This window comes from Halichoerus grypus, chromosome 14 (assembly GCF_964656455.1).
Source record: "Halichoerus grypus chromosome 14, mHalGry1.hap1.1, whole genome shotgun sequence".
Lineage (NCBI taxonomy): Eukaryota > Metazoa > Chordata > Mammalia > Carnivora > Phocidae > Halichoerus > Halichoerus grypus.
In genome coordinates, this window is record NC_135725.1 from 76,682,990 (window position 1) to 76,710,193 (window position 27,204).

General features: G+C 44.2%; 1 protein-coding gene across 1 annotated transcript in view; it reads left to right on the plus strand.

Moving 5' to 3' along the window:
* The window catches only part of PAPPA (pappalysin 1), a 240,753-nt gene extending 217,952 nt beyond the window's left edge, over positions 1-22,801 (plus strand). The window contains exons 21-22 of the mRNA XM_036087337.2: positions 4,159-4,257; positions 17,026-22,801. Of these exons, the coding sequence (XP_035943230.2) occupies positions 4,159-4,257; positions 17,026-17,133 (207 nt within the window). The 3' untranslated portion in view covers positions 17,134-22,801. The remainder of the gene's footprint in view (positions 1-4,158; positions 4,258-17,025) is intronic.
* The last annotated feature ends 4,403 nt before the right edge of the window (positions 22,802-27,204 follow it).

The window sequence follows — 27,204 nt, forward strand, 5'->3', positions numbered from 1 at the left end:
ACCATAGAGCTGAAAGTGAAGATCCTCTCTGACTTCACAGTTGAAGCATTCCCTGGAACTTGGCTTTATGGAGATCTGTCTCTGTGTTTCAGTAACAAGCCTGGAGAGGCAAAGGGGCAGGGTACTTAGGATGTCATCTGTATTCTCAAGGTGTTATACTGCCTATGGAACTAGGAGATATTTCTGTGCACCCCAAGTCCCTTGTGGGTCTTCTCAGCTGGCAATGAAAAGAAGCCCCAAATCTCATCTAGGTGGATGCACAAATATTTGTGCCCCGCCCCCCCAAGAGCCTACTCAGGAAAATGCAGGTGAAAGAGACTAGATTGTGCTCCAGAAAACTTTGTATTTGATGAAATTCTTAGAATGTCAGAGTCAGAAATGCTTTCTAGATGATCTAAACCTGACTTTTTAAAGGTGTAGCCAGATCTAAAATTTGATGGAATGCCCAAACAGGAAGGGTTCTTAGTGTGATCTAACCCTACTCGATGGTTATATGGAGTGGAAAATGAGGATCAGAGAGGAGATGGACTGGCCCAAGGTTGCACAGCATAAAAGCCACCGAGCCAAAGCATGAACCCAGGTCTCCTGACTCCAGGCCGGTGCTCTTTTCTCCTCCACGAGGCCACCTCCCACCCATGAAGCACCCCTGACAAGACAGTCCCTGGGTCACACTGTTCTCTCCATGTATTGGCTGGGGGCTCCCTGCAGCATATTCTCAGGACACTTGACACTCTAGTCTTTAAGAGCCCCCCCCATTCTCCCAAGGCTCAGCCAGGAATGGCAAAACCAAGGCCAAGGCCCTGTGGCTGGTGCTTCCTTCCATCTCTCTGGATCAGTCCAGCGCTTGGAGAAAAGGAAGCTTGGATTACCTGGGCCCTCGTTCTGCTGAGTCGGCGGTCGGAGCAGCCAGTGTGACAGCAGAATTCGATCCCTCCTTTGACTCAGCACCAGGGCCTAGGAGACCCTCACCTGTCAGGCTCTGAGCCCTGCCAATGATGCTTATCGCCTTTGCCCTTGCAGGTGATCTCCTTTCCTCCTTAGCTTAGAGCTAATAGTTTGCCTCATGCCTGGGGCTGAAAGGAATGCCTGGAAGAGATACAAATGCTGGGTCCAGGGAGGAGCCATCAACCTGGAATGTCTGGAGGTAGCAACGATTAAGGAAAGGTTTTGGGACTCCTGAGCCCTCTACCCTAAGCCGTGTCTGAAGCGGTCCCTTCACTGTCTCGTGCATCAGAGCTTCACTGATGCCTCTTATGTGCTCGGCACTACCCTAGGTTCTGGGAACACAGTGACCTTAGTCAAGTGAAAACAGTAACTATGCTCTTCCTGAGTCCAGATGTGTGGTGTCTTCTTGCCCCTTGTCCATCCATGCATCCACGTATCCATCCATGAAGAACTGAACCATTTTACTGAATAAACATTGAAGGAACAAATGTTTGGTGAAGTTTTGCTCAAATCGCCACATGTTTTGTGAGGAAGTCTAGGATACAAAAATGGATGACACACAGTCCTGTCCATCAGGAACTCACAGTTAGTGAAGGAGATAGACAATTAAAGAAAGAATTCTAAAATATGTACCAAGAGCTGTAACCAGACCAAGTACAAGAAGCTATGGAAGCCCAGGACATCCTGAGGGTATCAGAGAAGGCATCTCGGAGGGGTGAGGTTGGAGGTAGATCTCGAAGGCTGAACTGCTTGCCTGAACACATTAGTACTAGTAGCAGCCCTGAGAAATACCAGGGCTGGGAAAAATCTCTTAAGTGCCGGGGCTTTTCACATGTTATTCGCTCTCTCTAGACATTCTCCCTTCTCCACCTTCTCCTAATTAACCCCTCGCTCATCTTTCTGATCTCCACTGAAAGGTCATTTCCTAAGGGACACCTTCACAGAGCTCCCTGATGAGGTCTAGTCCTCTTACTCTTTAACAGCCTCGTGGTACCTGTCCTCCGTCGCTCTTATCAGAGTTGAAATTGGCCAATTAGATGTGTGATTATTGGATTAAAGTCTGCCTCCTCATTGAAGCGTAAGTTCTGGAGGAGTAGGAGCTTCATCTGTATGACTCACTGTTATAGCTTTGTCTTTAGTGCAATGTGTAACATATAGTAGGCATTCAGTAAATATGGTTAAGTACAGGGTGCATGGATAGAGGGGTGGATGGAGGCATGGATGTGGCTGCAGGGTAGCTGGTGATGAGACTGGAGATTTTTTTTCAGGGGCCAAAAAAAAGTTTCATTTATTTTTTTCTCTTCTTCCTCTTCTTTCCCAGCTACTCCTTTTACCAAGCCAGTTCTTTCATTCTAAGGGACATTGGTTTCCTTCCTTACTCTGTTTTATATGATATCAGAAAGATCATAAAGAACAGATCCCACAGGCAGATCTCCTCAGGCACAGAGCAAAACCAAGGGCTTATCCTTTGTTTGTTGTTTGAGCCTGTCTGCTTGGATATGAACGTAATAGTGTGTTTATTACAGCAAGTACCTGTCAGAGTCACACTTGTGTTCATAGCCATGCACATTTACACATGGACACCTGAGCACAGCTCTTGCCTGTTCTTGGTTCTGTCTTGCTAAGATTTTTTTTTAGACCCTAATAGGATAGTGATGAAATGGGATCTGGCATCATGAGTTGGGAGCACAGAGCCTCGACGAATTTGGAGCAGAGATGCAAAGGCCAGGGATGCCACATGGGAGGGACTCCTTGTGAGCTTGGTTCTCCCTGTAACAGGATGGGAAGGAAAGCCATTGGATCATAGGGGTTGTGCTGAGATGCAATGGTCTTAGGCAACTGATGATATCTTTCCCATTGGTGAGTCACTGAGCATTAGAGCCCAATGTGAACTTTAATAAGAGAGGTCTTACTTTCAACTGCCTTCTGTATTAAAGAGTCACACAGTATTGCTTTTGATGTGTGGAGGGGTACACTTATTGCTTTGGGAAACCAGCGGACTAATCCTGCCTCTTTATTTCACAATTGGGAGTCTTGAGGCCCAGAAAAGATAAGCCACTTAACCAAAATCACCAAGTAACCTCTCCAGTTGGCTGAGGTTTGTTAGACTAGAACCCAGGTTTTCTAAACCCCTCACAACTGCCTTTCCACTATGCCAGTATAATATATGCAATTTCAAAAACATCACTAAGAGCCAAAGTTGTACCCGGTATTAAACTAGGTGACAGGGAGACAAAGATTGAGCTCGATATCGCCCATGTGTTCAGTGAGCTCACAGTCTTACACCAGCTGCAGGTTCATAAACAGAGATTAGAAAAAAACAGTGTGCTTAGTCCTTGGATGGGGACAAAAAAGTTTTAGGGGGTTTGCAGACACTCCTGACTTCCCCATAAGATTACTCTGGATTCAGATCAGTAATGACTTAACTCTGCATCTTTTCCTCATCTTTGGGGCACCACAGAGTTGGAGGAACACGGGGAAGAAAAGCAACACATCGGTATGTGCTAGATACAGACTAGAATGGCAAAGAAAAAACAGGACGTCAACTTAGATTTAAATCACTGCTCTGGCCCTGCCAGGCTGATATTGGCTGAGTCCCTTTCTTGCTCTGAGCCTCAGAATCTTCATCTGAAAAGTGGGAATAGCAGTGCTCACCTCACATGTTGTTTGGAGAACAAAAAAGATGACAAACACATAAAGCATGTGACATCAAGGACATCTGTACTCCAATGCTAGAGGAGAGGGATCCCACAGACCATTGTGCTGAATTCCTATGAATTCTTAACATTTGATCTTGACAGTTCTTGGGCAGATTACATTCAGCTTATATGGTATTATAAATTATGTTTTTAACTACCTACTACTGGAAAAAGTAGGGGAAGGGTGCTCAAATTTTCTCATCATTTCCTCAAGTAAAATGAGTCCTACTTTAGAGAGATGTAAGTGATCTATCCTGTGGCTTTGCATACCCCAGCCTAGAAGCCTGTCTACCAGCAGAACCATAGCTGAGTTGGGGAAAACTTGGCTAGATAAGTCTTTACAAATGGTAGAAGTGATAACTTGTCCAAGGGGGTGTTGGCATCTGAGGCCAGGTAGGCTGTCTGCAGAGGTTTTTAAAAGGATAAGAGATAGCTGAACAATGGCAGGGCCATGCCCCACCCACTCCTGGATGCTAACAGGCCACCTTCCTTTTGCCTTTCTCTCCACTTGCAGCCCTTCATGGGAGACAATTACTGTGATGCCATCAACAACCGAGCCTTCTGCAACTACGATGGTGGGGACTGCTGTGCCTCTACGGTGAAGACCAAGAAGGTAGGCCCCCCTGGGCAGCCGCCGCCTGCAGGTCTCTCCAGCTTCCTAGCCAGGAGCACCCTGCATGCTGGACAACTCGGCCCACAAGCTATGCTATATTGTATTGTATTTTTTATTCTTTGAGGCAGTAGTTGAGCTAATATTATGGGCTGGGCCCTGAGCTGGGTGGGCAGGCTCATGAATGATCTTTGCAGACTTGGTTCCTTACCTTCAAAGCTTGGAGCCAGGTATGGAAGCAGACAAATACAAGTGTAATCAATACTTTTAGAAGGAGAGGATAGGGCACTGTGAGGGCCCAGGCCAGGGGTTGGAGAAAGGCTCTACCGAGGGATCAGCATTGACCCTGAAACTTAAGGGATAAGGAGAAGGAGTGAGGAGGTGTCCAGGAAAAAGAGTTTCTGGGGCAAGAGACCAGCTTGTAAAATCCTAGAGGGAACTTGCATTTTTAGGGAGTATGTCTAAAATCTAGGGGCAGAGAGAAGATGGGACATTCTTACCAAGGTAAGTCATAGCCTTTGATTATTTTATAATTTCTTTGGTTTTTCACACTTGTAAAATTAGGGGGAGTGGTCTTGGTTGTGATTTTCTTCCTTTGCATATTAGGGTGCAACAGGAATGATTCCAGTGTCTTGAGTAAAACTGGAACATTTGACTGTGATGCATACCCACCACTCACAAAAGAGTGGCCACCCCACTTTCTTCCTGATGAGAGCTGGGACCCCAGCCGAGAGCTAGGGGAGAGGTGGTCAGACTGGGCAACCTGGGTTGAGGAGTGCTCTGGTCATGACTGAGTTGATGGGGAGCTATTTCTGGTTTTGTACTCATCTACAATCTGAGCCAAAAAATCATTTGAGCTAATCTCTTTCTCTCTAAAGAAGGGGGAACGGTGTTCCCAAGACCGGTCATAGTCAGTCTTGGAACTGCTATCAGTGATTATCTGGTCTAAACTTCTCATTTCCTAATGGGGGCACTGAGGCCCATAGAGGAGAAATGATCTGGCCACGGTGGCAGAGTGAGTGAGAGAAACAGAGCAAGGTTTCTGCTACCTAAGTACCTTTATATCGCATCATCCTTAAAAGAATTAGTTCCTTTAAGAAAGATGCTTTGACCCTAGAATGTGGGGATGAACAGGGCAGGACCCAAAAGAACACACTCAAACTGCATCTTTGGATAGATGACCAGGGCTGCTGAGGTTCTCTGGGGTCAGCCAGTCTTGTATGGGCAACACTTCAGCATGCCCACCCCCTCCTTTTTTTTTTTTTTTTTTTTTTTAAACATTGAAGGTCAATACTTTCTGCTTAAATACAGTAGAATAAAATTCATTTCCTACTAATGAATTTTATTTTTCTCCCAATATGAAACAATACATATTCTACTTTTTGGAAAATCCAGAAAGCAGAAGAGAACAGAATCATTGCTCATCTACAACCCGGAAATAGCCGTTGCTTTTCCTTCTGCCGTATTTTACTGTGTTTAAGTGTGTGGGTATTTGTACCTGTGTATATCTCACTGACATTCTAGTGTGGGATCCTGTTTTGTTCTGTTTTGACTTAGCCCAGGAAATCTGAAACATAAGAATGATCTGATATTATTATAAACTTTCCAGCTGTAGTTTTTGTTCTATTATTATTTCTTAGAGGGTTGTGATGTATCATAGTTTATGATACAGGCTGTTCACCTCAGGCTGTTCTTTTTCACTCTTGGGTTACTTCAGTTTCTCACAATGATAAATAATGAGGCTCGTGAACATCTTTGCAGATAAATATTTCTCCAGTTCTGTTCCTTGACAATTGCCTTTTAGAACTGACATGACTAGGATAAAAGGTGTGAGCATTTATAAGGCTCTTGACGCCTGGTGCCAAGTGAATACAGCATACAATAGGGTCGATTTGACTTGGTGGAGTCCACCATTTTTGAAAGTGAATGGACAATGAAGTTTGTGTTTTAAATAGAAGTTTGGGTAGAATTATGACACAGTATTCATGTGACACCATCAGTGTAAGAGCAGATCCGATTAGAAGAATTTTCCTACCAACTATAATTTATATACAAAAACAAAAACAAAAAAACCCTAATTTATTTTTATTGGGAGACTTCCTTAAATGGATTGCTGTTTCTACAGAGTGCATGGTAGGAACATGAAGTCATGAGATTGAGGTTCAGGTGCAGATTCCAAATGATTACAGTCACTTGAAAAAATATACATGTACACCAAATGGCCATTTTGATACTCTGTTCATACTGGGTTCAGTTGCAACAATTTCAGATGTCAGGACCCTTAGGTGTTGCCTCTTTAGTAAGGGACCCAGAGTAAGTTCTTTGCTAGTTCTGAATATGCTTCTTAGTCTTTTTTTTTTTTTTCCTTTCCTTTTCTACCCACATTATATATGTAATTTTGGCTTTCTGGGTTAAGAGATCCCCTTCCACTTTAAATTGGTGATCCTTCTTATTGGCTGAGGCTGCAGAATGCAGATGGCCAAGCTTCCTTCACTGAGTGAGATGCATGTTCCTTGAGCATCTGGGAGGGCTCAGCACTGTACCGAGCTGTGTGCCCTGGGCAGAGTCTGGACAGACTGGCCCCTGCCCTTGCGAAGCTCGAGGCCCGTTAGGGGAGCCAGGCATCCAACCAGGCATTGTAATGCCTTTGTCAAAGGGCAGCAAAGGAAAGGAGCAGGATCTTATGGAGATCAGTGTGAAGGTCAGGGAAGGCTTCCCTGGGGAAGCGATGTCTACACTGAGACCCGAAGAGTGAGTAGCTTTCTGGGAGAAGGTGAGTGGTGGTTGAAGACAGGATGGAGAGGCCTGGAAGCACCACGTGGCAAGTGTGGGTGACAGAGCCCGCTGCCTTCTCTTCTGGTGCAGATGGCTTTGCCCACTGAGGCACTTGCCATAGTTGTTCCTTATTCACAGTATTTGGTGTTTTCTTCGGATTTGAGGTTCCTGGGAGCTGACTTCTGGAGGAGAAAGGGATCTCAAATTAAACTCGTACTTCCTACCATTTAAATTCCCCAGTTTAACTGGTAAATAACCTCCAGCTTCTCAAATGCTTTAACACTCTCTTGTACACGCCCAACTCCACTTCTGGCCGTAGACTGGTTTATCGAGACAGCAGGTGAAGAAATAGAGAATGAAAAAGGCACCCCTACGTGAACTGCCGCACCTGTCAGACATCCTGCCGGACGCGTGTCCTCCGTCACCTTCTTGAATCCCCGTGGCAGCTCTGACAGGTCTCTGTTAGCCCAGTTGCCCAGGCGAACCAGTTTGGGCTCAGAGCCCTTGCAGGACGTGCTTGAGTTCACTTGGCCACTAGTGCCGAGGCCCAGATTCGAGCCCAGGCCTGCCTGACGCATGAGCCCAGCTCTTTCTTGTGTGTGGGGCCGACTCCTCAGTGTGCCTGGGCCTAACCCTCGCAGTTCTGGTTGGAGACAATTCACCGTGAACCCCGACTGCCAGGGAACCTTGGATGGGGGGGCCCCTCCCTTGGCCAAGATGAAAGCGGCTTTTCCCAGCAGCAAAGACAGGGTGGGGAATGGCTGAGGCTCCCAGCCTTGCCAGCCCATCCCTGACATCCCAGACAGCAGTTTCCCCTGAGTGGAAAAAAAGTCCTGCTTTCTATCTCCAGCTTCCCCAGCAGGAAGCCTCTTACGGCAGGAGAGGGGCCAGAGGCTGGCTTCCGCCCTCTCACTCCCTGCTCTGTGCTGCTGGTCCTGGTCAGTTCCTAGCTGAACTCTTGGCCCCAGGCACCCGTCCTGGGGCGTTCCCTGCCTATAAGCACATGGCCTGGCAGTCAGAAGCTCACAGGTAGGGCAGATTTGCTTCATGCACCTTCCACAGCGACAGTAATGTCATTAATGGAGCACATACTATGTGTCTGGCCATGGTTTGGAGTCTCTGTACCTCTTGTCTCACTTTGAGACCGCAGGAAAAACCGGACAAGGTAGACGCAGTGGAGGCTCAGAGAGGTGAACTCCCTTGTAGGAGGTGACAGAGCTGAGTGTAGGCGTTAGGATTTCCTGGCTCCGAACAATAGTCACTACTATTTATGGAGGGCTTACAATGTGCCCTGCATAGTGGTAACTGCTTTTGCAAGTGCCATCTCTTTTCATCACTCCATCACCCTATTGTAGGTGCTGTCTTGTTAGCCTCATTTTATAGACAAGGCAGCTGAGGCTGAGAAAGGCTGAGGTCCCATGGCCAGCAAGTGGTAGAGCTGAGAGGGAAACCTCGTGAGCCTAAGTCACAAGGAAGTTGCCTCTAGCCCCTATTCTGAACATCTAGTTGTAATGAGCTTGCATCTTGCCCAGGCATTTTACCCTTTCCCTGGTGGGTGGTCTTCTTTCTTCCTAGTGCGCCTGGACAGGAGTGCCGGGTATGAACTCAAGGCCAAGGGTAAGCACACAGCATCTTCTCCCAGATGTCCTTCTAGCGAACTCTCTAACTTAACCTCTTCCCAGTCTCCGGGGCTCAGGCCTCCTGGTCACTTGGCCCAGAATGATGTCTGTCTGCTCCCTTCATCCTTCCTCCCCTTGTTGGTCTGTCCAGACGCCAGCTGTTCCCCACATCTGCCTTGTGGGGTGACTTGGGCCCAGCTGGCAGACAAAAGCAAGTGCAGGAAACCCAGTCTGACAGCGGTGACCGTTTTCCCATCCAGACACCTGTCTGCAGTGTGAGGCAGACAGGAAGGGGTGGGACTCAGCTTCTCAGCATGTCAGTTTATTATTTTCCTGTTGGAGCCTTGAGGAGTCTCGAATACAGAGATTTCCAGAATGGTTGCTTCAATAATTTACCCTCATAACAACAAAAAAATTTCATTTATAATTGGAATCATCCTAAGGAAGCATGTGTTGGAGGTTTAAGGGAAGAAGGGGAAACAGCCTTAACTTATTCAACATAGCAAGGTTTTGTAAGGTGTGGTGGCCTGAAACACTACTTATGGTCATGGTTTAGACAGCTGCTAAGAGACTGATTCTGGAAGATGTCTGGGAAGTTGGGGTGTAGTCCCAGTTCTGTGACTTACTTCTGTGACCCTGGGCAGGCCAGGCTCACCTTTGGTTTTTATCTCTTGACATTTGGATGATATTCATGTCTAAGGATTCTCCATCTGGCTTCCTGAGGGAATTGGCCATTGGTGAGAACCTGAAGGCTTTTTGGGGCAGAGACCAGTAAAGATTAGGAAGAAATTAATCCCAGAAACATCTCAGCACAGGGCTGCATGCCCAACTGATGACATTAAGTGTAGGGTTGTAATATTTATTTGCTAAATCTAAGTGAAAACGTGGTTTTGTAGGGAAGGACATTATACCCAAACATAGCCCATTGGGCTAAGGAGTCTAGTCATTCTAAAAATCCTTAGATGGACAGCAGCCTTCTATGCTGCTGGGTGGTCCATGCTAAAGGGTTGGGTATTGGCCTGCAGAGTTGGTGATGTCCATCAATGGCTCTTAAATCTCAAATTAGCAAACAGAATGGTCTTCCTAAAACAAGTCTTGTGGTATCACACCTCTATGCAAAGCCCTTCAAGTGTCTCCCCATTTTACTCAGAGTAAAAACCAGGCCTCCCAATGACCTATAAGGCCCTATGTGCTCTGCCTACCTCCATTACTTCTCTGACCTTACCCCCTACTATCAGTACCTTCCCTCACTTAACTCCAGCCATCCAGCCAGGTGTCCTCCTACCTTACAGACTTTGTCACTGGCTCCTCCCTTAGCCGAGAACATTCTTCTCTATTCATCCACATGATTCACTTCCCCTCACCTCCTCCAAGTCTTTGCCCAAGTGTCAGGTTCTCAATGAGCTCCATCCTGACCACCCACCTTACATTATCCCTGGCACTCACGCACCCATTTGCTTTGGATTCCACTTTTCTTTCTTTCATAACCCTGATCACCTTGGCACATACTATAAAATGTATTTATTATCTCATAATTCTTAGCCCCTTGCTGATCAAATGAAAATTTCGTGAGGTCAAGAATGTGCATCTGTTTGTTCAGTGATGTATCAATAGTTCCGATGTACCCCACTGTTGAGCACCTGCTATGGGACAGATATTGTTCTAGGCCATGAGCAAGATGGACCTGGTCCCAACCATGCTGAGTTCATGTCTTGTGGACTAGTGGCCACATATTTAGAGTATATTAAGTGCTAACAGAGACAGAGCCAGTAAGGAGAGTCAACAAAGCTTCCTGGAGAAGGAAACACCAAAGGTGAGACATGAAAGGCATAGTAGGTCTTAGCTAGGTAAAAGGAGTAGGGGGGTGGAGGACCAGAGATTAGGATGTGAGAGAAAAGAGTATTTCTGGCAGAGGGCACAGTCTGTGCAAAGGCCCAGACATAAGGAAGCATATTAAGGAAACCACAATTCCCTAAGTGTGGCTAGAGCACAGAATGAGAGGGGACGTAAGTAGTAAGAGGTAAGAAAATGAGCCTTGAGCAGACTTTTTAAACCAAGCCAGGGAATCTGAACCTTATCCACACGGCGTAGGAGTGTTCAATGATTCTAATCACTGAACTAGTCTAGAGGATCCTAGAAGGCTTCCTGGAAGAGGGGCTAGACATGTTTAGCTTGGAAGATTAGTAAAAGACAACAGGAAGATGACTAAACAGACTACACTAAATCCTCCTTGTCCCAAAAATCATTGGCTTCTGGAGTGTTATAATTTTTCTCTATTTGAGGTGTAGCTTTGACTTTTTCACGTGGCTGAATTAGACACTCATTTTAGTTTGATCCTACGAAGGGATCAGACCCTTCTATCCCCCCAAATTATCATCCTCATAACCATTGTCAACATCATCATGACCACCATCAACACCAACATCACTGATCTCACTGTCGCCCTCATCATCCACCACCACTTACTGAGCATGTATTATATGCCATGTACCATGCTAAGTGCTATACATGAATTTTACACTTTACCTAAAATACTTTCAATGAGCAGGACTGGTATTACTTCCATCTTACAAACAGAGAAACTGAAAGGAAAGTAACTTGCCTAACGGCATACACTAAGTCACCAACACGGCAAGGAATCAAACCCAAATCTCATTCCCTTTTCTCCACCTTACCCTCCACATGAGCACTGTTTCCACATTTAAACAAGCCTCTGTATTCATGGACTCCTCCATGCCCTGTGCCAGGCATGTATCTACCCTACCTCCAAGGAGCTCACAGGGAGTCCTTGTACTTGACATCACACCTTGGTCTACTGGATCTTATTAAATCTTTCCATCAACACGAAGTCCTTGGGACTCAGAGTGGTTAAGTGACTTGCCCAAGCTCCCACAATGGGCGGGTGGACAGTTAAGGCTTTCTGATGTTTGGCATAGGATGCGTCTTGCTCCCCACACTGCACACTCTGCTTGTGACCTCCCTGTTGAGTCTGAGTCAGAATCCCGCCCCTGCCTGTCTCCCAGCGTCAGAGGACCTGCAGCCAGGGCCTTGTGGTGCATTTGCCTGGGCTGCATTCCTGAGCAGCTCTCTCACACACACACAGATGGAGGTGTTATCCTGGGCAACTCACCCAGAGGAGAAACTCCTGTGCCTGAGCACCATCTCCAGCCCAGAGGAAAAAAAGGAGAGAATCCTGGCCTTTAGTCATTGACCTGGGCTTGTTGACAGAATCCTAGAGTGGGTGGCCAAGCCATTTATGGGATAGCCTAGACACATGGTGCTGGGAATCCCAAATGTAAACTGGCCACCACAGCGTTTGTGCTGTGGGTGGTAGGTTTTCTTGGGAGGCCATCTGTGGGAGAAGGTAGGAAGCTGCTTGGGGAACCAGGGAATCTGGGAATTGGGCTCAGAGCTGACTTTACCAGGATGTGGCCCTTTTTTCCGTGCTTCAGTTTCTTCCTCTTTCAAAAGGGGACCTTGACTCCTGCTCTGCCTGCCTCCTGGCGGGGGGGGGGCAGTACCAAGGAGTGGTTACAAACAAGGATGCAGATCACAGGCCACCTGCCAGCCAAGTGACTTACCTCTGTGCATCTTAGTTTCCTCTAAGATGTAAAATGGGGCTAGTAAGAATAGCTACCTTATTAGGGTTGCTGGGAAGAGTGAGTGAGATAATGCACACTGGGTTAATTCAGCCAGGCACATAATAGAGGGATAAAAGGCTATTGGCTGTAAAAACATTAAGCAGCAGTCAGCCTGGCCAGGTTGTGAAGGAGGAGCCTTCTTACTCTCTCTGGCTGAAAAGCTCTCAGTGTTTGGAGTGGACTTTCGAATCCTATGTCATCTAGTTAGTTACTGATGGGTAGTGAGGCCCGGGGCAAGTTTGCTTTGTTCTAAATGTTCTGAAACCTCTATTTTCTCATCTGCAAGATGGGTTGCTAACAACGGTAGCCTCACAGGGTTGTGCAGAGTGGACTAGCCAGGAGGTAGGAATTACCTGGCACATGGAAGGCCCTCAGGAAGTGCTTGTGTGTGTATGTGTGTTAAAGTGATGTTCACTGCTGTGCACCTGCCTCTTCCAAGTCAGACCGAGGAACACCTGGGAAGTCTCTACCCTTCTGTTCCCACTTGTAGGCCCTTGATTAGGGAGGAAGCTTGTGACTAGAGGAGACCCCAGGGCAGGCTCTGAACAGGCAGTTCGCTAAGATGCCAGAGGCAGGCAGGCGGAGGAAACAAGATGCTGTACATCTCCTCTGCACTAGGATCTCTGTGAGCTGGTTTGGAGACGTTACTTCCTTGACTCCTCACCAGAATCCGGTGAGGTCTTTCCGAGGACCCTTGCCTTACAGTGGTTAAAACGAAGTCCCCAGGGTGCCAAGGACTTGCCAAAAGTCAAGCAGTGCCTGTGTGGAGCCCACACCTGAACCCAGGCTTGTCTGCCTCCTAAACTCCTAGCAAGGGCTCAGTAAATGCAGCTGCATGCACAAGCATGCAGTGAAGATAGGAAGGCTCCAGATCTGCCTCCTGAGACCAAACCTTCTAGACTTTGTTGTATTCTGATTGGGGTTCCTTCCCTCAGTTTCCAGACATGTTTCTCTGGGAAAATGTTGAAATTGCCTGGGTTGACTTGGGGAAGGAAGAAAATGGTCATACCACACCCACTTAGCCACGGTGGCCAGACTGGCCAGAGAAGCAAACTGGTGGTGGGGCCCTCCCAGCTGATGACTTTGGAGAAGCTGAAGGACCTGGGGATGGCAGAAAGGGGAACGTGCAAGACAGGGTTTATGCGAGAAAGCCTAAATTCCTACATCCTTTCTGGCCAGGGCTTTGGCCTTCTGCTTTTTTTTCTCAGACTGAGAAGGCTTTTCAGACAGATGGGAAGGTAGAGACCATTAAAATTGAATCTTAATGCACAGGTAAGGAAACTGAAGCCCAGAGAAAGGAAGTAACCTGTACATAGTCACATAGTAAGTGAGGGCAAGAGCAGAGGCTCCCTGCCTTGGATCTGGGTATATATTCATGCATTCATTTGTTCCTCCATTCATGAGTCCACTGAGGGCCTGTTATGTGATATATAAAGACCTAGGTCAACAACAGATAGGCTCCCTGCCCAGACTGAGCTGGCTGGCATACAAGTCAGAGCATTTCAGCACAAGAAGGGCTTACATAGGATGCGGTGATACGGAACATAGGTGACAGCACCATCTCTGGTCAGACCAATGAGGGAGGAGGTGACACCTGACATGAGGCCTAAAGAGTGGAAGAAAAGCTGGTCAGGAAAGAGGAGTGAGGGCAGAGGAACATTAATGGCTGGAGACTTGCTCAGATGGTGGTTCTCTGTGTAGGCTGTTGAATAGTGTTGTGCCAGCCAACAGAAGAAAGGCCAGACTCACAGAAGAGTGTTCATGTAGAAGAAAGCAACATTAATGATCCACACAACCTCCTGAATGTGTGTTCTATCACAGAAAGCCTTATCAGTTCAGTAATTCCAGTTAATCTACCATGATAATATAATTATGTTTTACTTTTGTAAGGTATACAACAGTGATCTCCTATTTTGGTGTCAGTTTTTCAAAAAAGTTTTGATTATGGGCAAAAAAAAAAAAAGTAGGAAAACATTTGGAGTATTTGAGGAACCAAGAAGTAAATAAGCCACAGACAGTGAGGAGGAGAAGGGGACCAGGAGAGGTCCGAGAAGTGTGTGTGATCAAATCATGCAAGGCCTTGATCTCATGGTAAGGACTTTGGATCTTATTCTAAGAGGTCTGTTCAATTTTTGCCAATGTGAGGTGTAGCAGAAAGCATGAGTGCTAAATCAGATGTGAAATTACCTCTAATGGGTCACAGAGATGGAGAGAATTGTGCACACAGGACGTTAGAGGTAACTGGATCATTCTAATGTTAGAATGTGGGCAGGAGAAGAGAACAGATAAAGGAATGGGTTGAGTTGAGGACAAAGAAGCTGCTGAAGTCAGGGAGGTAGGAGAGAGGGACGACAGGCAGCAAAGGTGTGACAGATGGTGAAATGTGAGCTGGTGGGAAATTTGATTCAGCACATATGTATTCAGCATCAAGCATCTCCTGAGTGTTAGACCACGTGCTGGGGCTTCTGGATGTTTATTCTTGTTTGATCTTCACAACCATACGAAATACAGTGTTTTTAAAAACCACCCTTTTATAGATGTAGAAACGAAGGGTCAGAACAGTGAAGAGATTTTCCCAAAAGTGTTCAGTGACTATGAGTCAAGCAAGGATGCCAGTCCAGGTCTCCTGGCTCCCATGATGGTACTCTCCCCACTTGACCTCAGTTATTAAATTTGGACTTGGCTCTGCCATCGGAGCTCCCACTTGGATTGGAGGATTTCCCTCTCTGTCTCTTCCAATTCTAACATTCTCTGCTTCTCTTAGAGATACGGAGGTTGTAGAAGAATACTCTAGATTAGAAGGCACAGCCTCCACAAAGGCAGGATGACCGGGAAGTAAAGTAGTTGTAAGCAGAAGGACAATCTGTGAGAATGCTTCCCGTTCTTGGGAACGCCTTATGAATTTAAGTTGAAGAGAGGGACAGAGTTGTGCTAGTCATGAGTATAATGAAAGGGTCAGTAAGAGATGGAGAAATGAACAGACCTTCATTCCATTCGATGGCTCAGGCCCTGAGAAAACAAGAATGAACAAGACTGACATAGTTCCTGCCTCACTGAGGGAGAGATGAGGGGACAGATATCTATCATTTGATTGACCTATGTGCGGAGCATATGCCAAGAATTGTGTATTACATGGTTTTCGTCTATTCCCTTATCCTTTATCACAACCTCAGGAGGTATATGCTTTCATTATTCCCATTTAATGAATGAATTAACTGAGGCTCACAGAAGTCCTCACATGCTCAAGGTCACAGGAGTAGGAGAGAGAGCTGGGGCTTCTACTTCAATCTTCTCTTTTAAATCGTCGCAAAATTGCAGGAGGGAGAGTGGTTGAGAGGGAAGGAGTGAAGGAAGGACGGAAGGCCAAGAGGCAGAGAGAAGAGTTCAATACAGAGAATGAGTCCACAAGCTAGGAGGACAAAGATGTTCTCTGAGACGGTGTGAGCACTTGGAGACCCTGCCTAGGCAGGAGGCGAATGAGGTCATTAAATCCATCTGCGCAGATGGGGACCCTCTGGGAAAAGTTATATGCAAATATCATGATGCAATGAGGTGCAATCTGAAATCCACTTGCGTTAGCTCAGGCTGGGGCTCAAGCAAGGACCGCACTGTGCTCTTTGGAAAGATCATCTGCTTAATGAAGACGTTTGCTCTTTCTCTCAGTTTCTAGAAAGGAAAGCCAGCTCAAGGTCACAGAGCATGTGAAGGGATGGACGGGGACCAAAATTCAGGCTTCTCCCCCACGGTTTTTTTCCTTAGAGAGAGTGCATGCGCTTGAGTGGGGGAGAGGCAGAGGGAGAATCTCAAACAGACCCACACCCAGCACAGAGCCCAGCTCGGGGCTGGATCCTGAGATCATGACCTGAACAGGAATCAAGAGTCAGATGGTCAACCGATTGAGCCACCCCGGCGCCCCTCCCCCACTTAAAAAATGTTTGTTTAAAAATTTTTCCCAGCTTTCATAATATATGTGGATAACAAACCACGTTGTATACCTCTCACCCTTTCTTACTCAAAATCTGCCCCTGAGAGCCTTCAAACCAAACTTTATGCAAAATCTCTATGTGAAATGTCCCCCACCAAGAGCTCAGGCCCCCTGGAAAGTGGTCTGAGCTTGCTGGGACATGCTCTTATTGTTTTCATCCTTGCCTCCCCCAATCAAAATTCCCAGCATATGTCTGTCTTAAAAGATACTTTCATATACTTTCTTTCACTTGACCCACCACAACGGCCCTATAAGTATTCCATTGTGCCAGTCTTATCAACCAGCTCTGGTACAGTACATTACAATTTTCACCCATGATTTCCTTCAGCCGTTAGTTCCCAGGGCAAGGTGGGGCTGATAGATACCAGTTCTACAGCTGGGAACCTGAGGCTCAGAAGTAGCTTGCCTATTTTAAATACCATGTCCGTCACCTGTTACTTTGGGCTAATGCCTGCCCCTTTCAGAGAGCCTCAGTTTCCCTGTCTGTAAAAGGGTGATTGTTCTAGTACCTATCTTACAGAGTAGCCTGACCCATCATAAATGCCCTCAGAAATGAAAGCTGCTATTCTAATGATTGTGATAAAAGTTATGACATGGCTAGCAAGAAGTAGAGGTAGGACTTGAACTTGAATCTGCTGCCGACCCCCACCCCCCAATCCAGTCATTGTCCTCCTGCTCAGCACTGCTTCTCTGAAAATTACTGCATCAGACCCAACCACCTGTCTCACCTCTTCTCTCTTTCTCTCTGCAGGTCACCCCCTTCCCTATGTCCTGTGACCTACAAGGTGACTGTGCTTGTCGGGACCCCCAGGCCCAAGAACACAGCCGGAAGGACCTCCGGGGATACAGCCATGGCTAAGGAAGGACAAGGAGTTGACAAAGAATTCCCAGCGCCAGGACTCGCATCCCTTTGGTATTGATTTCACAGTCAGCTGCTCAACGGAATGGCCTCCCCACACCAGGGATCCTTAGCACCCAACCGGTCTGCCTTTAATTTCACCCAGGAAGGACTCATAGTAGGGGCGCATGAGCCAAGTCTCACCATGCTGGATGATGGAATGGAATCCCATCCCAAAGTCTTAGATGGATTGCATAGACAAGTGTGCAGTCCCAGAGCCTAAAATTTTAATTTGTCACACAACCACAACAAGAAACATGTTCTATATTTAGGAGTGTGCACATATGTGGTTAGTACACATGCATGCATACACACCCAAACAAACATCTGCGTGAGGACAGTTTGGGAGACTGAGCAGAGAGAAACTGGAACACACTCAGTCTTTCCTTTCCCAAGCTCCTAGCCAATAGTGTCCTTGGGAGAAAGAGTTGCAGAAACTGCCAAGGCCAAGTGTTGAGATGTCAAGATAGCTTGCACTCTGAGGCTTGGAACATGTAGGGCATGCACAATCGTGCAGTCCTTTGGGATTAGAAGTGAACGGTCTCTGATCACCTACCTTCTAGGGAAGTAGAACCCAGGACGAGGTAAAGGATCCAAGGTATGCAAAGCCCCCAAATTCTTCTGCTGCCATGGGGGATTTTACCCCAACTCCAGGGTTTGAGGCTAAGCTGGAAATGGCATAGGGTTGCAGTGTCAAGGTATTATAACAGCCCCCTGCTTGAGGCCATAATATCCCTCCAGAACCCACCCATTCCCCAAATCTTGCCTTGGGACCACATTCGCTGCTACTTTTCCTGCTGCTCTATCCTATACATTGAGTACCCCCAAGATGGTAGGACTAGGTTAGGAAAAACCCCACACAACCAAACAGTCTGCCTTAAAAGTGACCCACATTTTTCCACAGCTCCTCACTTCTTAGCCCTTCTGCAAGAGAAAATTCCTCATTGGCCTACATGGTGAGAAATTAAATCCCCCATGGGTGGGCTTCTCATCCTGGAAGGGAGTAGAGGGAATGGAGATGCTGAAACCCTCACTGAGAGTCCAGAATATCTGAGCCAGTGTTAGATTTTATAATCAAGTGGACCAGTGTTAAATGTCTGTGATGTTGGGGCCATCCAGAGACTGCTGGGATAGTGGGGACTCTTGAGTTATTATCCTTATCCAAGCTTTCCTGGCCCTCTGGGCTAGATCAGGCTTTGGTGCTGAGGACCTTGCTGTGGCCCTGAGCAGCTATAATTCTAGAACAGAGAATCATCTTGGGTATGATCCATCTAAACTATGTTCTCGAGGGCCATCAGAGGGAAGCCCAAGAGTTCACAGACTCAGTCCCCAACAACCCAACATGGTCATCATGTTTTCCACATCGTCTTCCAGCTACCAGGACTCCCATCCAGACCTGTGGTTGGTGAATCCTTCCCTCATTCCCATGTTTAGCCTCCAAAACTTAAGAGGAAGGTAGTCCAATGCACGTGGAAGGCCCTACCTCATTGGGGTCCTCTTTGCCTGTGTTCCACCAGTTACTTGTCCACTCCTTTTGAATTAATATGGGAAGAAATTAACACAGAATGAGGTAGAGAGAATGGTCAAGCTGGACATAATTTCTGAGACCTGGAACTGAGACAGTGAGGCAATAGGAGGGTATCATATAAAGACTGCTATAAATCAAGTCATCTCAAATCCAGTGAAAACAACCAACAAAAACAAAGCCTAGCATAGGAATGGGAAACCCCAGGCATATGTGCTGACCCTCCTCATTCCTGCACCTGAGGCAAGCGCTGTTCATCAGTCATAGTCCTTTTTCCCTATGGGGACCAAAAATAACTTCAGGAACCTTCTTACTACCTTACTCCCAACAGCGATTACCTGCTGACCAAGAACACTTGAGAAGCCAACATACCAAAGTGCTTTTTGCACAGGTGCCCACAAATTAGGATGCAGAGCTTAAATTTTCGTGGCTCGTACCATATTCCAAACCCTGAGATTAGGTTCCAGAATGGAGACGCTGCCACCACGGTTAAGGACAGGCTCAAGTCCTTTATGTTTCCTTCTTTTACACACTCATATCTCATTTCTATCCAGAGCATTTTCTCTAGTTACCAGGGCCAGTCCTTAGCAAAATAATCATAAAAATGGAAGAACTGATCCCATTTTGTACTCCTTCCAGTACCTTAGAACTCTTGCCAACTAGTAAAGCCCTCTCTTGCCCTGAGTTACCAACGTGTGTGGTTAGCTGACAAGATACGAACTAAGAAGGGTAACCGTGTGGGCCCTCCCAGTTGCTCTATCATACCAATCAGTAGTGCAAAAAGCCTTGGAGGCCCAAAGACACCATCACTGATAATGGGGTTGCAGGAACCACAGAAAAACCTCACCAGCTTCCCTTCAATTGACTCTCATCCTCTTTCTGCCTTCACCCTCACCCAGTCTGTGCCCACACTCTCCAGCTGAGCAAAGCTTCCTAGAGGCTGACTTCTATCTTCAGACTCCCAGATTGAGTCGAGCAAGGAGCCACCCAGTCTCCTCCTGACCGTCATTTAAACCTGTTACTCATAAATTCGTATTTGCCAAGGATATTAGGCAAGACAGGCTACTTGACGGATGGCCAGCCTCATGCCCACATGGAAGGCCCTTCTCAAAACTTAGTGAAAGAGACTCCATTCTATTCATGCAATGCACTGATTTCTGGCTTCGTTTTCTTTCTGGGAATAAACTCATTGTCTTATCCCTTCGATTATCTCCTGTTTAGGATCATGGAGTACTCACAAGGAGGCAGATGTGAAGCACTGTTGTCTATCAGCAGCTCAGGGGCCCTAAAGCAGTTGGGGGTTCTGGGTCTGAAGAAGTATTAGCCTGTTGGCAGCAAGAAAGAAAAGATGAGGAAGACGGTTCTCCAAACCTGTTTTGGGGAGCCTTTCCGAGCCACAACCCTAACTGCATGCCCAGAGGACTTGTATTACCCCCATATTCTGTGCCAACCACCTCTGAAGGGAAGACAGTCCCTGGGAAGTCCATTTTGGTGGCTGAATTAGGGTGTTAAGAAAGGGAGCGATCGGTGGTCATAAATAGCAGGGCTTTGAAGATGGAGGGTATCGGCTGCTACTCCTGGCTTCAGCATGTTGAGTTACTGCCTAGACAGTTCTCTTGGTCTTTTTTCCATCTTGGCCCATGCTTAAATGCTATTTGTTGAAAATAATTCTTTGAGACAGATTTCAGCTACCTCCCTTCCAGGTTCAATTTAACTTGGTTGTAACTGTCAATTTGTTATAGGTCTTACCTGTGTCTTAAAAAGAAAAAGAAAGAAAGAAAGAAAAAGGAAGGAGGAAAGGAAGAAAGACAACCATAAATCCAAGTTAACAGTTTGAGGTTTTAGTGTTTTGTGTGTGTGTGTGTGTGTGTGTGTGTGTGTGTGTGTGTTTTCTGGAACTACTTCAAGTGGGAAAATAAAAAGGAGAAAATGATGGTAACAAAGCTGTACAGATAGAGATTGATAGAAGACAAAGAGATGAAAAGGAAATAAAAATGCATGATTAAAACTAAGAATTAAAAAAAAAAACAACACTATTTTTGTGCTTCCTAAAGGGAACTATTTATTCTACAGGCTGAGTAGGTAGACACAAGCATAAAAATTTCCCTAGCAGGAGACTTAAAGCAGGATTTTATAATGCTGTTATTTTCTGTACATTGTGATAGGGTCCAGGAAATAAGGCGTCTTCCCCCTTGATATGTAGTTGTTGTTGTTGGGGGAGCATTTTGTCTATATGTTTGGTGGCAATCGGTGTTAGTAGGGAGTGGGGAGGGCTTGAAATTGGTTTTACCTGATATTAAGGGGACATAATGTGTTGTGCTTTTCACTTTATAAAATGTTTGTATTTACCAGTAGAGCACTGGGCTTTCTAAAGACTGCACTTAGAATCACACTGCACGGTCCACTTTCCTAAAAAGCTGCTACATGACCAGACAGGTAATTCCCCTGGTTTTTGAGAAACGACACAAAAACAAACCAAGCAAAACAGCAAACATAAAAACTAAGTAGCAAAGGAATAAAAGCCTGTTCTTTTAACTTATTCAAGTTTTGCCAAATTCCTACCGATTGATCTTTAAAAGAACTGTAATGATAGCCAGGAGTTATGTCTCTAGAGAAAGAACCTGGAATTCTTGACGCCAGGCTGCAGTTGGCTAGTGATCTTGAACAAGTCAACAAAGAGCTTCTCCATTTGCCTCAGTTTCTCCAGCTGCAAAATGGGGATGATATTACTTACCTACCTCACAGTGGGATGGCAGGGGATGGTGAGGCCCTGAGGTTCTAAAGGGGCTGTGGCAATCTGTGAGAGACACAAAGTCCGTGGGTTACTTTTCAAGAATGCACGGGCCCAGTGGCCATCTACACAAGACAGGGAGTGCTCATCAGACATTTCAAGGAATAAAGCTGGAGCTCCTGGATTTTATTATCCACCTTAAAAGAGAGGCTTGTATTTGGGAATATTTCACTCATAGGCAAACTGGATTTTTCTCCCCCTATTCTGGCCTTTACCAGTTTTAGAATTTTATTAAAAGCCAATTACATCTTCCAGTGAAAAAGTCAGTTTACTGTGTGGTCTATTCAAGACTTATGGGCCATTTCCAACTTCACAGAGGAAGGGAGTCACTAAAATCTCTTCTTCTCAGACTTAAAATTCCACATTAAGTGTTCCATTAAAACAAGATATGGCATTCTGAGTGCAAACAACTCGGGGCTTCTTAAACTAATACACCAGCAGTCAGTGAGGAGAATTTTGAACAATTCTTGAGTTGCTTTCTTGGGTCTCTATAATCAATAACCTGTCCGCAGATATCTATCTATATAAAGATATTATATATAAAAATAAATTTACATATATATGCACATGTATATATAGTTGTACATATATGTGTGTATATATATACTTAAATGTAATATTTACAAAATAAAACTGTGATCTCGTCTAGAGAAAATGTATTCATATTACAAACTGCTCTTCCATATTTATGTATCATATTATACCTTTTTATTATTGTTATAATTATTATGGGTATTTCTAATTATTATGATGTTGAAATCTGTTTGGCACCTTCTGGAAACAACCAAAAAATGACTCTCCATTGAAGTGCTTACAATCTGTTCTCATGAGAATTCTACTGGCCTACTACTATAAAAAAAAAAAAGAAAAAAAATCTAAACACCAAAAACAAAACACAATTCCAATCCTTTTTCTGTACCTCACGCGCATAAATTTGCTGCTCCTATTTTGGGTTTTATTTTTTTTCCTGTTTATGTGTTTTATGGATCTAAGTTAAGTCTTTCAGCAATATATAAAATTGTAAATAGTAAACTTTATTTATTAAGAATGTCATCTTTTTTAATTTATATTTACACAATTGTTCATCTAATTTATTTTTTCTATACGGTTTTAAATACTCAGCCATATTTTGCTGTTCGTGATATTTTTATCCTGTTCTTGTGGATTTGTTTTTCCATACTGTTTTCTCTGGTCTCAATTACAGGTTGGATCTCACAAAAAAAAAAAAAAAATGATGTCAAAGACAAATATTTTGCCACTGTTGATTACTATACCTTAAAATTCTATATTATGAAAATATATAATAGCTTGTATGCTTCAATATGTAGCGGTGTGGTTTCTGTCTGTTGGGGAAATCTAAAGGACTCTCCTATGGACACACTCATATGCAAGGGAACCCCATGGCCTCAAATGAGAAGATCTATGGTAGCATGAGGTTGAATTTAATATACGCCCAATCTTCTACACAAATAACTCCTGAAAAACATCTATATTTTGCATATGCAAAAACTGAAAAATATTCTTTTTTTTAGTTATTATCTTCATTTTTTTATTATGTTAAAAATATTTTTACATGTTAAAAAAAAAGTTCAGTTTTCAGGAAACTGAAACAAATATCAGTACCAGCTCTATCCGGCCTTTTGGATGCTATCTTCAACGATGTGCTTCCAGCCTGTTCTTTATTTTCATTTTTTTCTTGATTATTGAACGCTTAGTCATCCAGTTCATCCAATGAACCTGCAGCTGAGGCTGAAGTTTTGCTGTTTTTGATCTGCCTACTGGGTCTCGTTTTTCATCATATCACCACTTAGTAGCCATGTGATCTTTGGGAAGTGTATTCAATTGCTTTAAGATTTAGTTTTCCCATCTGTAAAATGGAAATAATAAAGGGACCCACCTCATAATGTTGTTGAAGATAGAATTAAATGAGATAAATATGTAATGTTTTAGAACTGCAGCACAGAGTATATTAACTCTTGTTGTGATGATGACGAGACGGGTTGCTCAGGACAGCTATTCATAATACACGAATTTTTCTGAGATCTCCTTATTTTTTAAGAGAATAAAACCAAGATATACCAAAGCATTCAAGCACTGGCACCGGCATGGCCACCAAACACTGAGCTCTTGGCTGGCAGCACCACCACAACACAGGTCAAAATATGTATTGATCTGCCGGTACTTCAACATTTTGAATCTGAACAAAAGGGCAGTTTGGGGACATCCAGGTGAATTACAGGAAAGGGTATAAGTAGGGAAGTCAAGAACTACCCATGGTAGGTTTTCTGGACTCTGTACAAACAGAATCCACTGAGAGACAGGAAGGGAGGCACCAAAGATAAAATCAAAGTTATTGTTAAATGCTGCCAGATAAATGGTTATTTCCAAAGAGAAATGGTGATTAAAGAGAACATTTTACTCAGTGCTTTTCAATTCACTGTGAAGACTGAAACATGATTTAAAGAATAGTTTCATGAAAAGAGGCAAATATTTCCCGGAGAGAAAAAGTCTTCATATAGTTCTTTGGACTCCTTGGTTTTGTCTGCAGAGACAAAGCTATGGGGCAGAGATTTCTCTTGGTAGATAGAAGATACTAGCTCTAGTGTCTTCTCCCTTCCTCCTCTAACCATAACACACACACACACGTACGCATGCACGCACGCACACAGTAATGGAGAAAGTTCACTGGGCTTTAGTTGCTTAATCTGTCAAATGGGAAAATGACTCCCTTCTCACTTCAAAACAGGCAGAGACATTCAACATTTACATCTATTTATATTTGTCACCCACATTCTAGAGCTTAACCTTTCAGGCTTACAGAACAGTTGAGCAGAAAGTAGAGCTCCTATTGGACTTCCTTTTAAATAATGAAATATGTGGGACTGGGAAATCTAGCGATTTTCTAGGGTCAGCCATCAGGAAAATATAAAAACCTAAAGCCATGTGATCAGATGTGTAAGTTTGGAAATTCAAGTAATATTCCTGGTGACCCCTCAGTGGTTTGTTGTGTTGAGGTTGCAAGATGAGAGTGGAAGGCTTTGGAGAAGGGTTTGGAGATGGGATCTGGAATCATGACCATTTATATGCTGTGCTGTCTTGGACAGTTCTCTACCTGCTCAGTAGCCTTGTCTGTAGATGGGATTCATCATTTCTGTCTTAAACAGGCTGTCCTCAGAAAAAAAGTATCATAATTTAAGTAAAGCACTCAGCAGGGGGCTGCTATATAGTAGGTCTCAGTATATGTTGCTTGTTACTCTTTTGCCCTCCCCACTTTTCCACCCCATCCTTGACTAAATATGGTTCCCATGGTAGGCTGCACTTTGCAGAAGGGAGGGAAAGAGGTACACCCAGCCCAGCTCCCCAGTATTTATGTGGAAAAAAATATGCACCACTTCCACATCACCAAGACTGAAGTTTTGCAGTGTATTCAACTTGCTTCCATCTCTATGAAATGATAGATCTCAGTTACATGCCCAAAAGACTGAACAGGTCCACAGTAAAGACCAATGAAAAATTAAAATCAATATAATTCTTCTCTCTAGCTTGTACTTTAAAAGGTTAACAACAAGAGCAGAAGTGGGGAAGGGGTGCCTTTCTTTAAGACAAAGAAATAGATTAGCTTCTCTTTTATTTCTCACAAAAGTACTATGATCTAGGGATCATTAGTCCCATTTTCACAGATGAGAGAAACTGAGGCTCAGAGTTTAAGTGAATTTTCATAGTGAATGGCCCCAAAAGTCAAGCCCCAATCTTGTTGAGGTATAAACACTACATTACACTGATTCTCTCTTCTCATGATTATCTTAGGTCTGTTTGGCTAAAAGCAGTATTATTTAAATATTCCAGGGACGGAAATTGTTTCAACTTAATCTCAACACAGATTAACTGGTAGTGATTGCAAGGCTGGGTTGAGAAAGGTTTGTATAATGCATCTGGGCTATAGGGGAAAGTATAATATGACCTTGGGAATGTCATCTCATCTCTCTGAACTTGTTTCCTCATCCGTGCCTTCCTATCATGGAAATGGAAGGGACAGTGGCAGTATAAATGTTCTAGTTGCTTCTCTGTGTTTAGTACAGTTTCTTTATTTGTCAAATGTAAATTGAAGATTGGGTGGGGGAGAAGATTCTCTAGGGCTACAGCTCATGCAAGACACAGAGCCCCCTCTTCTACCTCCCTGGTCAATACTCTCTCCTTGACCAGAATGCCTCTTGTCTAAATTGATGAGAGACATCATCATCTTTGTACTATCTGGATCCCCTTGAACAAGTTACCAATTTGTACCTTGACTGGTGCTAAGTGCTCATTTTTTTCCCGGAAGTTTCCATCCATGACTAGTAGAGTCTTGTTTCTTGGAATGACACTGAACTTGTCTCAAGCCTATGAGGAGAACAGGTTATGTGCACTTCTCTAGCTACCCTATCCTCTACTGACCAGTTAGGGTGGGGAAGACAGCCTATATAATAATCTTTAAAGGAAGTTCCATTTAGTGAGAAATCACCTTTATCCATTCTTTAATTTAATCCTAACAGCAATGCTGTAAATATGTATCTTTAAATCCATTTTATGGATGAGAATAAGGATCCACAGAAATGAGATACTTTGCACAAATACACAGTGAACAAGTACTAGAGCCAGGATTTTGGCCCAGGCATGTCAGATTTCTAAACCCACATTTTTATTTCTTGTGTTGTCCTTTCTTCCTATCATAATACAAATGGGAAAAGGTTTGTTCCAGTACTGACACTAGCTAGAGCAAATTTCTTTTCTCTGGTCCTCAGACTTCCCATTTGCAAAATGATAGTATGAACTAAGGACCTTTCCATTTCTTACAGTTAGTGATTCTGTGATGGATAGTCTCAAAAGTTCTGGACATAAAGGTAGAGTTTATCTGAAGAAGTAAGAGGAAGGGAGTATTTAAGCCATTCTAGTTCACTTGTAGAGCTGCTGCTTTTGAGAGCATAATTTATGCCATCTTTGGAAAGGATCAGTGTTGGTTTGTAGAATGAAGGAGCACAGTCCACAGTTGGGGGGAATCTGGGCTGGCAGTTAAAGCACTTAGTAGGAAAATGTTAAGTTTATTTCTAGTTCACTCAATTTCTGCGTATCTACCTTTTCCACTTCCTTACTTCCCATATTCAATAAAGATAGGTAGAGTGTCTATTCATAAAGAGAGGCATTAAAAAGGACTCCTAGTATTTTCCTGATTAAGAAGAAGCTATGACAGTATCTAATGCCAAAGATAATGCCCTAAGACCCAGCATTTCCACTTCTAAGAGTACACCCAAAAGAAATGCATACATATATTCACCAAAAACAACTTCTAGAATGTTTAGAGTAGCACTACTGATGACACCTCAAACTTGGGAACTCACCAAATGCCCATCAACAGTATGATGAGCAAATAAGCAGTATATATTAATGCAATGAAATTCTATACAGCTATAAGAACAAATGATCTACAACTTTATGCAATAATACAAATAAATCCCACAAAAATGATGTCAAGCAAAAGAAGTAAGACACAAAAACTAAGTACTCCGGGATTTCCATTTTATGAAGTACAAAAATAAGCAAAGCACAATTAATGGTGCTGGGGCAACTGCAAAAGAATGAAAAAGAATGAAATTGGACCCCTACCTCATACCATATACACGAATTGACTCAAAATGGATCAATGACCCAGATATGAAAGCTAAAAGCATAAAATTCTTAC